Source organism: Equus przewalskii, chromosome X (genome assembly GCF_037783145.1).
Source record: "Equus przewalskii isolate Varuska chromosome X, EquPr2, whole genome shotgun sequence".
NCBI classification, from domain to species: domain Eukaryota; kingdom Metazoa; phylum Chordata; class Mammalia; order Perissodactyla; family Equidae; genus Equus; species Equus przewalskii.
In genome coordinates this window covers 50,609,789-50,624,493 of record NC_091863.1, presented here as the reverse complement: position 1 = coordinate 50,624,493, position 14,705 = coordinate 50,609,789, and the positions used below count along the sequence as shown (strand labels likewise).

The window sequence follows — 14,705 nt, the reverse complement described above, 5'->3', positions numbered from 1 at the left end:
CCTCCTTGACTATTCTGGCCCACATTGTCTTCTAAATTCTTGGCCTCTCCTAGCAAACTTTACATCTAAACCACATGGTTAGGGACTAAGTGCTTCCCTCTTTAAAAACAATCCTTTCCACTAATTTATAGACTTCTTCAAAGAAAGAATCCACTTTTTTCCTTCCATATCTACTTCTTAACTCTTCTAATTCTCTTACTTCCCACAGCTATTCCCTCAGTAAATCTTATGAGCTCTTCCTTCAAAATTATTCTTCCATTTCCAGTCTCACTTCCTTAGTTAAAGCCACCATCATCTCTCACTGGAAAACTTCAAAAGTCTCCCAACTGTCCTCTCTGCTTTTCTTCCCTCCTCAACCATTCTCCATCCAGGATCCAGGGTCCTCTAAAGAATATGATCCAGAGCACATTGCTCCTTTGCTTTAATGCTCCATTCATACTTAGAATATGATTCCAGCTTTTGACTATGGTCTACAAGGCCCTACATAATATGACTCTTGCCAAACTCTATGAACTCATGTCATTTCAGTCTTATGTTAGCTCACTACATGCCAACCATACTGTCCTTCTTTCTGACCTTTGAACATGCTTTTTCTCACCTTAGGACATTTGCCCTTGCTGGTCTTTCTGGTTGGAATGTTCTTCTCAGAGATCTTCTTATAGCTCCTTCCTCCTCATTATTTAGGTCTCAGTTTTAATGTCACATTCTCAAAGAGGCCTACCCTGAGCACCCTCTCTAAAGCAATGACCCTATCATTTTATCACATCACTGTATTTTACTTCCTTAATGACATATATTATGATCCAAAATTGTCTTATTATTTTATGTATGTGTTTTTATGTTTATTGCAGATCTCCCCTAACAGCAAAGATCATGTCTATCTTTTCACTTTCCTACCCCCATCTTAGCACATGGAAGGTGTGCAATAAATAAGTGCTGAGTAAATAAATGTGTGTGCAAATGAATGACTGTATACACTGTCCAAAAGTCATAGCACAGGAGTTGTTAGTGTGAAGAAGAAAGTCTAATGATCACTGGAGGGCATGGGAAAAAATAGAAGACATTCTCGGAGAGTCAGGTGACCTTGGACTAGAACATCATCTGAATTTTCTCATATAGACATTATTGTGCAAGAATCTTCTTTTTCAATACTCTTCTGCTGTTGGTCTCTGAGTCTCCTCCTACCTCTTTGATCAATCTTTTTCTGTCTCCTTATTCTGATTTTTCTTCTCCTTCCTATCTCTTAAATATTGATTTCTACCTTAAGTTTTCTTTCTTATCACTTTACATGCTTATGGACTTGAACTATGAAAACACCCAAACCTCTCTCTCTAGTCTGGACTTTTCCAAGCTTTACATTTCTACCCACAGCTACATACTGTGAAATCCACACCACCTGGATTTCACCAGGAACTTAAAACTCAAAATGCCCTCAAATAAGCACTTTCTACCCAAACCTCACTACCCTGCCCTTGCTTCTGTGTCTGTTCATTTGGTTAATGACACCACTATCCATCCAAGTGCACAAGCTGGGAACCTCAGGCATCCTTCTTCTTGCTCAGCCCTTCACCAAAGTCCTGTAATTTCTCTCTGAAATATCCCTTAACTCTGCCCCATTTCTCCACCCTTATTGCTCCCACCCATTGGCAGGCTATCACTGCCTCTTGCAAGAGCCTCCTGCTCTGCATCCCCTTAAATCTTACTTCTTGGTGTTCCTCAACAGGGATGCTATTAGCATTTTATGTGGGATTATTCTTCATTGTTTAAGACTGCCCTAAATATTTCAGAAAGTTTTAGAATCTCTGCTCCCCACCCTCTAAAAGACAGTATCACCCCCCTCCATATCCCTAGTTATTATGACAACTAAAAGCACCTCCACACATTTTCAAACACCTTTTAGCATACTACCTTGTGAGAACCAATGAATAAAATCAGTCTATGCAACTTTCTCCAGACAGAGTCTGCTTCCAAGTCACTGCCCATATGGTTGCTACTGCCTATAATGCCATCTTCACCACCCATCCCTTTTCTTTGCCTGGTGACAGTTTACTCATCCTTAAAAGCTCAATTTGACTGTCTATTTTCCTAAGAAAGCTTCACTCCACAAATCATGCAGAATTTGTTATAACTTCTTGTGTGTTATCATAGCTCTTGGCAGATAGCATCATCATAGCCTTGCCAATGTTGTTTACATACCTATTTCCCTTTCACACTAACTGTGAGCTGCCTCATTAATCTGCACATCCCTAGTGTCTGGACAAACAAGTGGAAGAAAACAGATGTCTTTGATGTTTTTGGAAAATGTAACTGTAAAAGGAAGGGAAAATAAAAAGAAGTGAGAAAAAAGAAGGAAAAATAGAGAGGAAGACAAGGAGAGAGGAAAGAAAAGATACAGGTTGAAGGAAAAGGAAAAAGAAAAAAACAGGAGGAAGGGAAAAGGTGAAAAAATAAAGAAGAAAAAAAGGGAGATAGGAAGACAAAAAATAGAAATAAAAAAGGGAAGGAAGTGGAGATAAGGGAAGCCCAAAAAAAGGAGGGAAAATCAAAGGAAAAAATAAAATAAAAAAGAATGGAGAAAAGAGAGACAAGAGAAGGAAAAGAAGGAAGGGAAGAAAGAAGAGAGAAAAAGAATGGAAGGAGGAAATGAAAAAGAATAAAATACCAAGAGAAAGATGGGAGAAAAATAACTGGAAGAAAAAAAGGAAAGAATGAAGGAGAGAACAGGAAAAAGAAAGAAGAGAGATATAAAAATGGAGAGAAGGAAAAAAGAATGAAAGAAAGAAGAGGAAAAATGAGAAAAAGGAGGAAAAAGGAGTGGGGAAAGAAAAGAGAGTGGGAAGGAGGGGAAAGAGGGGACTGATGAATAAAGAAAGAGCTCCAATGGTCAAAGAGAGGAAAGAAACACCGAGGGACCAAGGCAGTAATAAATATTCTTTTCTTTGCTGCTGAGAAATCAAACATGAAGCTGGTGGGAAATGACACATTTCAAGCTCTAGCCTTTTTATCTGTCACTTTTCTTGGCTATTAAAGCTCTAGTATCAATAGTTCTATTGGAAGAGCTGAGGTATATTATGCAGGATGATATCTTTGAACACAGTATATCATTTCTATTAAATGTAATATAGGTTTATTAAAATTTAAAGGAAAGAGAAAAGAGAATAAACAAATCAGCAATAACTCTCACAACTTGAAGACAACATTTTGCTGTATTTTTTTTCTGGAGATTTGTTTTTCTATTTTGTTAAACATAATTGTAGGCAGCCAGCACACAAGATGAATCACCATGGTGATTTTTTTTTTTTGGAGGAAGATTAGCCCTGAGCTAACATCTGCCAATCCTCCTCTTTTTGCTGAGGAAGGCTGGCCCTGAGCTAGCATCCGTGCCCATCTTCCTCTACTTTATATATGGGACGCCTACCACAGCATTGCTTGCCAAGCAGTGCCGTGTCCACACCCGGGACCCGAACCGGTGAACTCTGGGCCGCCGAAGCGGAACGTACACACAAAACCACTGAGCCACTGGGCTGGCCCTGCATGGTGATGTGTTTAAGTAATCTGCAAAGCTGCTCAATTACGTATGTATATTTCCCAGTCCCCATCATGACTCCTTTCTCTAGAATCCTAAAGCCAGATTCTGGTCCTGGCTTTTTTTAACTGGGTACTTTTACTCTCTTTGGAGAGCTACGTGCAATAGTCTTTCAATCTTAATCCCCCAAGGGCAGAATGAAGGAGAATTAAAATTTAAGAGATCACCTAGGAGAGAGAATTAATAGGAGCTTATGGAGAAGGGAGAGGGAAAAGAAAAAATAGAGCCAACATTTCTAACCTCAGCAAATCATTTTCCCCCTCCAGGTCTCTGTCTCTTTCTCATGTTAGTAAAATAAGTGAATTGAAATTATCTCACTGGGAATCCACTAGTTCTAATACTCTATGTCTGGGGAACTCTTCAGAAAGAGGATAGAGTTTGAAAGGTCCGGAAATGCAAAGGTAAAAAGAGTTTGGGCTTTTTCTGGTGAGAAAACTCAGGAATCTTGACCAAGAACAACGTTTCAAGCCTTTAATCTTATAAAACATTCACTCACTCTCCCCTCATACCAGCAAACAGAATGTTTTCAAGCCATCTACATCCACATTCCTTGGGCCTGAATGTAACACAAAAATAATTTCATTCATCCAAAGTAGGAGTGAGCCCTGGGGAGGCATATAGACCCAGCTGGGAACCTGGCTAATTCATTAGGAAGGAGATTAAACCAAGGGTTTGGCTTTGGGACCAAGGCTAGACAGAAAGGTCTTTCTTATTCAGAAGGTCCCCCTACTCAGGCTTCACTACAAGTACTTGTTTCTGCTGTTCCTTTCAGCTCCATTAACTGTTGTTTCTAATTTGAAAACAACTCTCCTGACCAAGAAAGTATTCCTGGTACATAGGCAGAAATGAGGACCCAAGAAGTCTGTGGGGACCAGCTTTACGCAAAGTGTTTGCCAAACCCAGTGCCAGGCTGAAATAATTAAATCATCAAGCAGACGTGTTTTGTTTAGGGATTTCTTTTCCAACTGTGAATGGAATCTACAGAACTAAAATATTATTTTAGTAGGAAATGTGTGGAACTGACAGATTTTTCTTACAAACACTATTGCTGTCTATGTTGTTAGTGCCTTGTGGAGTCAATTCCAATTCCTAGTGACACTGTGTACAGCAGAGCAGGACCCTGCCTGGTCTTTTTGAGCCATCCTCTTTTTGAACCATACTCTCACCTTCCAGTGCTCTATCAGACAACACTCTGCTGCTATTCATAGAGTTTTCATGACCAACTTTTTCAGAAGTCTGTGGCCAGGTCCTTCTTCCTAGTCTATCTTGGTCTAGAAGTTCTGCTGAAACCTGTCTACCAGGGGTGACCCTGCTGATATTTGAAATACTGGTGGCACAACTGAAGGCTTAGCTTTCAGACTCACAGCAACACGCAGCTGCCACAGTATGACAACCAACAGATGGGTGGTATGATTTCCTGACCAAGAAATGAACCTCGGCCACTGACGTTAGAACACTGAATCTTAACCCCTAGGCCACCAGGGCTGGCTCACTATTGCCACCTACTGCCTGCATAAAGAATGCATCCTAGGAACTGCAAAAGGAAAGTACTGCTGCATTATGAAATGTCAGACGTAGACTGATTCTGAAGAAACACTGTAGTCAAATTTCTTCATGAAAGAAAGAGAGAGAGAGAGAGGAAGAGAAAGAGGGAGACAGAGACTAAGAGAGAGAGATATAGGAAAGGAAGGTGAGGGAGGGAGGGAGGGGGAGGGACAGACAGAGAAAGAAAAAAAGGAAGAACTCTAGCTACAGGAGGGGGAATGATTAGAACAAAATTAAACAGAAAGTTAATGAAACTAGAAGTTGCTGTGTTCTGGTTCCTGGGCTGAAACTGTTACAGCACACCTCATCCCACTCTCATCAGAAGTTTGCAGAAATCCTCCCAGAATATGAGTTGGGAGCACATAGGCACATCTCATGGACCTCCCTCCCAATGCAAAGAGTTTATCTATAGAATCTCTACTTGGCCAAGGAGTTACATGGCCAAGTCCACTCTCTGCCTTTATAAGAATTGCTATGATGCTGGGTGCATCTCGCCTTCTCTCCTGTTGTTCCTGAAAAGAACTTCCTCAGTTCTTCACTCTATTCTGTCTCCAACAGAGAAGAGAGTCCAAACAACCAGAACATGGAGTACATATTGAGGAGGGAGAAGACAAAAGTGTTTTGAAAACTTCCCAAGTACCTTCAACATGATTTTTCTCTTCACCAGCACTCTCCACACCTCCCCCGCAACAACACCATGCCCAACAAAGCCTCTCAGCTCAGGGCCAGCTGCTAAGGCACTTACCAGGGTTGTCGGGCTGCATGATGGCCATGACAAAGGTGTGAGGAAAGAGCATGGCTGCACTCTTCCTCATGCCCTGAAGCTGCACGGTGTTTCCCTGGAACATGACCCCATGCACATCAGTCTCTGTGCCTAGGCTGAGCAGGTGCCAGGCCACTATGTCACCCTTGCACATGTCCAGCCTGGGCAGGTTAGAGAACAGAAATCCATTAATGGCTGGAAAACAAAAACACAAGACAGGATAGAGAGATGAGACCAGACTACTTGGGCACCAACCAGCAGCATGGCATCAGCTCTGTACTGTGGTTTCCCACAACTTGAAATTCCCAAGTCATCCTCAACTCCTATGCCCTTTCCCCTAAGCCACATTAGTTCTACTTATGAAGATCTGTCTCTTTGAGATGAGAGCCCAGCTGGCCTTCCTGGGCTCACCTCTCCTCCCTTGGCTTCTATTGCACCACACTTTCCTGGTTTTCTTACAACCTCTCTGATTGTTCCTCGTCCATCTTGTTCTCATTCTCCATCCCTCCGTAAAGTGTTGGGCTTCCCCAGGTTCCATATTCAGCTTTCAATTTGTCTTCTCTTCATCTTCACTGAAACTGCCATGGTTCTGGCCCTCATCATCTCTGGCCTGAATTCCTGCAAAGTCCTCCTCCCTAGTACCTCTGCCTGAAGTCTGTCCTCCCACTCCCTCTTACACAAATACACACATCATTATCCAGCGAGCTCGATTTGCCTCTGCATCCTCAAAGCCTTAAACACAGTAGTTGCTTAGAAAACACTTGTTGACTTTTCACATGCTGTTCCCTCTGCATGGAATAAATTTCCCTCTGGTCTCTCCCTATAGTAAACTGCTACTCATCCATCATGCTCCAGCTCAAAGGTCACCATTCCTGTGAAGCACAGTTATTACTCTCTCTCTGGTTTTCATGAAACTGTTGCCCCACAAAATTCTGCCATATCACTTACCACAGAGTCCAGTGATTTACTTATAAATCTATCTCCCACACTAGATTGGCCTACCAGGAAGCACATCATTTTTTATGTTTCTATGTGACTGCTCAAGCACCTGGCATGTTGTTTGGTGCTAATCAGGTATTCCATGATTTCAAACTGGAATGAACTTGGTTTGCAGGACTGTCTTGCTTTATCTGGCTGATGTAACTGACTGGTGATGAGAACCAAGAGATGGAGCCAAAAGACAACACACTCCTTCTTGACCCCCTCCCATCCTCCACACTCCCCTTAAAACTACATGGAGACCTGCTTGAAGCTGACACTTTTTTAATGCTCCCACATCCACTGGAACCAGCTTTAATGAGTAACTGTATTTGGTAATCCCCTGGGACGCTAATGGGAATACTGCTAACCTCCTGATTCTGCTTTCCTTGCCTGTAACGTCTGCTTGAAAACCTATTCAGCCTTCAAATCCCAGCTCAAGCTCTCCCTTCTTCCAGGAATCCTTCAATTGGATTGTTCCTCATTAAGGTTTTCCTCCTCTGAACTCTATGTCACTTAAAATCTGTTCCTCACAATTTGGCACTTACTTATAGTCTGTCTTGGATCATTTTATAGTTGTTTCATGGGTGTTATTAGTCACATATCGTTGTAACATGCTGGGAGCTCCTTGTAAACTGGGACCATGTCTTCCCATTCATTCACTCTCCCACCCACCCAGCTACTCATTAATTTTGTAGTTCACTAGATCAATAAACATTTACTGTGTATTGTTTTGTTTTGTTTTGTTTTGAGGAAGATTAGCCCTGAGCTAACTACTGCCAATCTTCCTCTTTTCGCTGAGGAAGACTGGCCCTGAGCTAACATCCATGCCCATCTTCCTCCACTTTATACGTGGGACGCCTACCACAGCTTGGCTTTTGCCAAGCAGTGCCATGTCCACACCCAGGATCTGAACTGGCAAACCCCAGGCCACTGAGAAGCAGAATGTGTGAACTTAACCGCTGCACCATTGGGCCGGCCCTACTGTGTATTAGACAGTGTAGAAGATACAGAGATAAGCAACAAACAATACTCACCTTAAAAGAGACTATACTCTAGCAGAAATCAAAAGCCATATAGCAATAAACATAACTATAATATGGAGGAGAGGAGTGCATGAAACTTGCTATTAAAATAGACTAATACAAATGCAATGGTAGTTCAGAAGAAGGTAACATCATCCTGGACTTGGCTGATAAGAAATGGTTACATGGAGGAGGTAGCTTTTGAGTATGGTCTTAGGGAATGGGAAGAATTTCCACAGGACAAGGACAAAGATATAGGGAAGAACATTTTAAGTGGAAGGCAAAGCATTGCAAAAGCATGAAGTCATAAAAGTACAAGGTATGTTCATATAGAGAAAAATAGCCCTGTTTGACTGGAGTATGGGGTTGGTGAGCAAGGGTAGTGGGTAATAAGGGAGAAAGACTGGAAATTTATCATCTCAGCTTACTCTGCTCACTCTCTAGTGAGTTATTTCTGTGCAATCTTCATTTCACAGTACCTTTTCCCAGAATCCTCCATACAGTGTAACACAGGACACAGCATAAGAAGATGTTAAGTATAAGATCTGTTATCCTAGGTTTAATCTCTCAATTAAGCTTATCTTTTGGGCATAGATAACCAATGGGATCAGTGTTTGCAGGGATGGATCAAGATTAAGTTTAGGTTAGATTTTACTTGTAGTCTTTTGGTTGCAGATCAGGGCAAAAACACTCCCCATACCATGCATCCGATTGGAGTCTTGGAAACCCTTGACATCCTCTGAGAGCAGTCTGGAATCCAACATAGCAGCTGCTTGATTGGCATTGCTGTACCAGCTCTTGTTCTCATCCAACACAGTGAATAGGAGAAAGAATTCTTTATCCACCCCTTTCTGTAGGCCCAGTAGGAGAGAACAGAGGGAGGGATGACAATGGTTTCAGCAGTTGGGGACTGTTCAGCTCCAGACTCAACAATCCCTAATTCTAATTCTTCCCCATTTCCTTTTCCAGACACAGAGCCAAGCCCATATCTCCTACCTTGAGCTGCAGTTGTTGCTAGGCAGTTTTTCCTCAAATAATCTCAAATTGTAGCTAGAGAAAGGAAGTTAGAATAAAGCAACAAGACTAGAGGGGAGGAATGTATGAAAGGAAGAAGCACTAGATGAGGATTATGGAGAAGAGTGTGATAGAAGAGATCTTGGGGTCACTTGTGGAGAGGAGTGGGGAAAGGTGGCTAGGAGATCATAGGAGGAGTCCTAGGGGAAGGGAATTAGAAAATGAGAGGAAAAATAATTATAATTCATATACTATGATTTTTATTAATTACTATTATTACTATTATTAATACTGTTAACAATTACTGAGATCATACTATGTACCAGACACTGTGCTAAGCCCTTTATATGGATTATTTTAATTAATACTCACAGAAACCCAAGATACCTTCTTCTATTGTTAACCCTTTACTACAGATGAGGAAATTGAGTCAAAGAGGGGTTAAGTAACATGGCCAAGGTTGCACAGCTAGAAAAGGTGGGTTAGATATGAAAGAAGACAAGCAAATATTAAAGCAGATTTAGGAATTAGGAGCAAGGGTTAGGGGCCACTGAGGTTAAAAAACTGAGGAGATGATGGAAGAACATAAAATAGAAAGGATTAGAGACTAAGTAAGATGTGTGTTTGTCAGAAAAAGAATAGTATGCAAGATAGCGTGAGGTCGCTAATTAATTTCTGATTCAATAGTTTGGTTCTTTTTTTTCCCTTCTATTTCCTTACCTCTAGAACCTAGTTCCATGCTTAACTCCTATTCAGCAACCCAGCCTCATCCTTTCCAGCCAGACTTTCCAGCCAGAAATCCTGACAATACCTGTTTGCCATCTGCACCCAAGGCACCAGCCTTACACACCAGCAGGGGGCCCACCAGACCAGAATTTGTATCTCTTATTGGATCTGCAGCAGAGAAGTACATCCAAGTGAGACAGGCAGGATCCTGAGAAGTAGGGCCAGCATTGGGGGGTACTGTCCAGCGGTATATTACTTTTTCAAAGGGCTTGGCTACCAAACCAGGGTGGGGTGAGCCTGTAGGGAAAACATGGGACTCATTATTCACATTGGCTAGGGGGAGGATCATCAGCTCCAAAAAGTGGGGTAAAGATTGTAAACTACAAAGGCATTTTGGAACAGCAACAACATGGAATATTGACTATTGAAAAGGACCCTGGGTAGGACTCAAGAGACTAGACTTTAGTTTCCGGTTCTGCCCCTACTTATTACAATAACTGGGGAAATCTAAAATTCCCCAGGTTTCAGTTTTCCAAACTCATAAGACCTAAGGATGAAAAGAGCCTTTAAAACTTATTTGGAATACCACTCTCCTGAAAACATACATTCATCTCCTCTTATATCCCTACCTCTGCTTAAAAATCTCCAGAGATGGGAGATTCTACCATCATAGCCTGTTTCATCTTTGAATGGTTCTGGTTGCTGAACAATTTTTCCTTTCTTTATGTATTATGTATATGTGGATGTGTGTATGTTATGTATGTATGTTTATATATGAAAAAATATTAAGGCTGTAATTTCTTAAATGGATACAAGTCATGATCAAGCAATGCACAGAGATTTTATTTTAAATTTTCAAAAGTATTAGACATCAAAGAAGTACAAATGAAAATAGCTAGACAACTTTTTCCCTGTCAAATTAGCAAGATTTTACAAATTATAATAATCAGTGCTTGTGAGAAGTGGTCAGATGGCACCTACCCCTCTCACTCACCTATAAAAAGGGTAAGTGTAAATGAGAATAGCCCTTTTGAAAAAAATGTTGACAAAATGTATCAAAAGCCTTAAAAATGTTCATGCCCACAAAAGAGTAAGATACTCAATAAATACTGAAAAGAATGTTTAACCTAGTGCAAATCAAAACAACAGTGAATTTTGCTGTTATTTGCTTACAAGGCTGATATTTTGAGAAATATTAAAATGGCTGCTCTGTGCTGGTGAGGTTGTAAGAAAATGAGTCCTCCCTCTCAGTTACTGTTGATGGAATTCCAAATTGATGGGACTGCAAATTTTTCCAGACAACAATTTAGATGCAGGTATCAAAATTTTTAATGTAAGTGCACTCTGACATAGCTATTCCACATCTTGAGAATATATTCTGAAGAAATAATAATAAAAGTGTGCAAAGAAAAATACACACGGATATTTGTAGTATAACATCACAGGTGGTATAATTTAGGATGGTTTCAATTTATCTTTTGTTGTTCATTCATTGTTCCTAACTCTTTAAATTTTCAAACATACAGAAAACTTTAAAGGATAGTACAATAATTACCCTATCACTGCTGTTTCCTGTTAACATTTTTTTATGTTTAACTCATCTAAATTTAGGTGTATGTTTATCTATACACACACACATGCACACACAAAGTTTTTGTTTGCTTGCTTTTGCTAAATCATTTGGAAGTAAAATGCAAGCACCATGACATTTTACTTATAAATACATCAGTAAGTATCCCCTTTATTACCACAAAGACATTACCACATCTAAGAAAATACCTTAATATTATCTAATATCCAGTCTATATAAAAAATTTTCCAATTATCTCCAAAATGTCTCTTAAGACTGTTTCTCTACAACCAGGATCAGACAAGGTTTACATGTTGCCCTTGGTGTTATGTGTTTAATTTATTTTTTCCCTGTGGCACTGACTTCTTGAAGAGACTAGAATAGTTGCTTTGTAGAATGTTGTTTTATTCTAGATTTGTCTGGAACTTTGCCCTTGTGTTTTCAATATTTTTGATATTTTTGGTTTAAGATTAGCACGTGTTAATATCATCAGAGAAAACAAGAAAATAATTATACAATAATCTTACTTCTAGGATTTTCTCCTGAGATAGTAATCCAAACCAAATGTATATATTCAATCATTGTAACATGATTTACAATATTCAAAAATAATTTTAAAAATCCTACATGTCTAAAAAATAGAAGACAAAGTAGATAAATTATGGCAAATCCATGTGATAGAGTACTATGTAGTCATTAAAATGTTTACAAGATTATAATGGCATGGGAAAATGGACACAATATAATGGTAAATGAAAATAGTACAATACAAAGTTTCACAAACCATGATCACAAATCTACAAATAGATACATTTTTATAAGCACAGAAAAATATTAAAAGTTCTATAAAATGTAATGGCAGTTTATCTATGAATAATATTTATTTATTTTATAATTTTCCATGTTCTTCAAAATTCTATAATACGAATGATATTTTTATAATCAGGATTTATTTAAATATATTTAAAATAAGTTGTGTCTTGGGGCTGGCCCCGTGGCTGAGTGGTTAAGTTCGCGCGCTCTGCTGCAGGCGGCCCAGTGTTTCGTTAGTTCGAATCCTGGGCGCGGACATGGCACTGCTCATCAGACCACGCTGAGGCAGCGTCCCACATGCCACAACTAGAAGAACCCACAACGAAGAATACACAACTATGTACCGGGGGGCTTTGGGGAGAAAAAGGAAAAAATAAAATCTTTAAAAAAAAAAATAAGTTGTGTCTTACTGAACCTAGCTCTGCCTCACTATAATATCATACATTCATTCAACAACATCCACAAATGGCAATTAATTCTGCCTCTCTCTCCATCCTTCCCTCCCCTATTCATTTGTCCTCTAAAGCTTCCTGCTACTACCTGAAGTCCACATTAGTTGGAAACCCTGCCTGCTCACCATCATTGTACACAGTTCCCTCGTAGTCTTTCTCATAAAAGACCCCATGAGGCTGTATGCTGAATGGCTGGGAGGCACGGTTATAGAAGATCACCTGGATGGTGTCACCCACCTCAGCACGGATTACCGGCCCTGGAAAATGGGAAGGACAATGAGAATAAAAACAAGGGTGCCCAGAAAGGACATCCAAATTGGAAAGGAAGAAATCAAATTATCTCTATTTGCATTGATATGATACTATATGTAGAAAAACCCCATGGCCGAGTGGTTAAGTTCATGTGCTCTGCTTTGGCAGCACATAGTTCGCTGGTTAGGATCCTGGGTATGGACCTACGCACCTCTCATCAAGCCACGCTATGGCGGTATCCCACATAGAAGAACTAGAATGACCTACAACAATGTCCTGGGGCTTTGGGGGGAACAAAAAGAGGAAGATTGGCAGTAGATGTTAGCTCAGGGCCAATCTTCCTGAAAAAAAAAAGAAGAAGAAAAAGGGAAGGAAAAAAGAGAAGTGAGAAAGATAGAGAAATCCTTTCCTGGATACACTAAGCAACACATTTTCAATGTAGATGAAACAGCCTTATATTGGAAGAAAATGCCATCTAGGATTTTCATAGCTAGAGAGGAGAAGTCAATGTCTGGCTTCAAAGCTTCAAAGGACAGACTGACTCCCTTGTTAGAAGATAATGCAGCTAGTGGCTTTAAGCTGAAGCCAATGTTCACTTACTGTTCCAAAAATATTAGATCCCTTAAGAATTATGCTAAATCCTACTCTGCCTGTGCTCTATAAATCGAACAACAGAGACTGGATGACAAGACATCTATTTACAACATGGTTTACTGAATATTTTAAGCCCACTGTTAAGAATCACTGCTCAGAAAAAAAAAGATTCCTTTTAAAATATGACTGCTTATTTATAATGCACCTGGTCACTCAAGAGCTCTAATGGAGATGTGCAATGACATTAATGTTTTCTTGCCTGCTAACACAACGTCCTTTCTGTAGCCCATGGATCAAGGAGTAATTTAGACTATCAAGACATTATTTAAGAAATATATTTTATAAGGCTATAGCTGCCATAGATAGGGATTCCTCTGACAAATCTGGGCAAAGTAAATTGAAAACCTTCTGGAAAGGATGCACCATTCTAGATACCATTAATAACATTCATGATTCATGGGAAGAGGTCAAAATATCAACAGTATCAGGAGTTTGGAAGAAGTTGATTCCAATCTTCTTGGATGACTTTGAGGGGTTCAAGACTTCATTGGAGGAAGTAACTGCAGATGTGGTGGAAACAGCAAGAGAACTAGAATTAGAAGTGGAGCATGAAGATGTGACTGAATTGCTGCAATCTCATGATAAAACTTTAATGGAAGAGGAGTTGTTTCTTACGAATGAGCAAAGAAAGTGGTTTCTTGAGATAGAATCTACTCCTGGTAAAGATGCTCTGGAGGTTGTTGAAACGACAATAGAGGATTTAGAATATTACACCAATTTAGTTGATAATGCAGTGGCAGGGTTTGAGAGGATTGAATCCAATTTTGAAAGAAGTTTTGTGGGTAAAATGCTATCAAACACCATTGCTTGTCACAGAGAAATCATTCAGGAAAGGAAGTGTCAATCAATGAAGTAAACTTCATTGTTGTCTTATTTGTTTAAATTTCTACACCCACACCAGCCTTCACCAACCACCACTCTGATCTGTCAGCAGCCATCAAAATTGAGGCAAGACCATCCACTAGCAAAAAGATTACAACTTGCTGAATGCTCGGATGATGGCTAGCATTTTTTTTTAGCAATAACGTATTTTTTAATTAAGGTTTATAGATTGTGTTTTAGACATAACGGTATTGAACACTTAACAGACTATAATATGGTGTAAACATAACTTTTATATGCACTAGGAAACCAAAAATTTCATGTGACTTTTTTTTATTGCAATATTCACTTTATTGTGGTGGTCTGGAACCAAACCCACAATATCTCCTGGTATGCCTGTATCTGATAAGGAATTAATATCTAGAACATATAGAAAACTCCTAAAACTCAACAACAATGAAATAAAGAACTCAATTAAAGATGGGCAAGGGACTGAATAGATATT

General features: G+C 39.7%; 1 protein-coding gene across 1 annotated transcript in view; it reads right to left on the bottom strand.

Moving 5' to 3' along the window:
* HEPH (hephaestin) overlaps positions 1-14,705 on the bottom strand; it is a 114,962-nt gene that overhangs the window by 82,866 nt on the left and 17,391 nt on the right. The window contains exons 9-12 of the mRNA XM_070603960.1: positions 12,598-12,729; positions 9,723-9,934; positions 8,598-8,748; positions 5,877-6,089 (exon numbers count right to left, since the gene is read on the bottom strand). Coding sequence (XP_070460061.1) covers positions 5,877-6,089; positions 8,598-8,748; positions 9,723-9,934; positions 12,598-12,729 — 708 coding nt within the window. The remainder of the gene's footprint in view (positions 1-5,876; positions 6,090-8,597; positions 8,749-9,722; positions 9,935-12,597; positions 12,730-14,705) is intronic.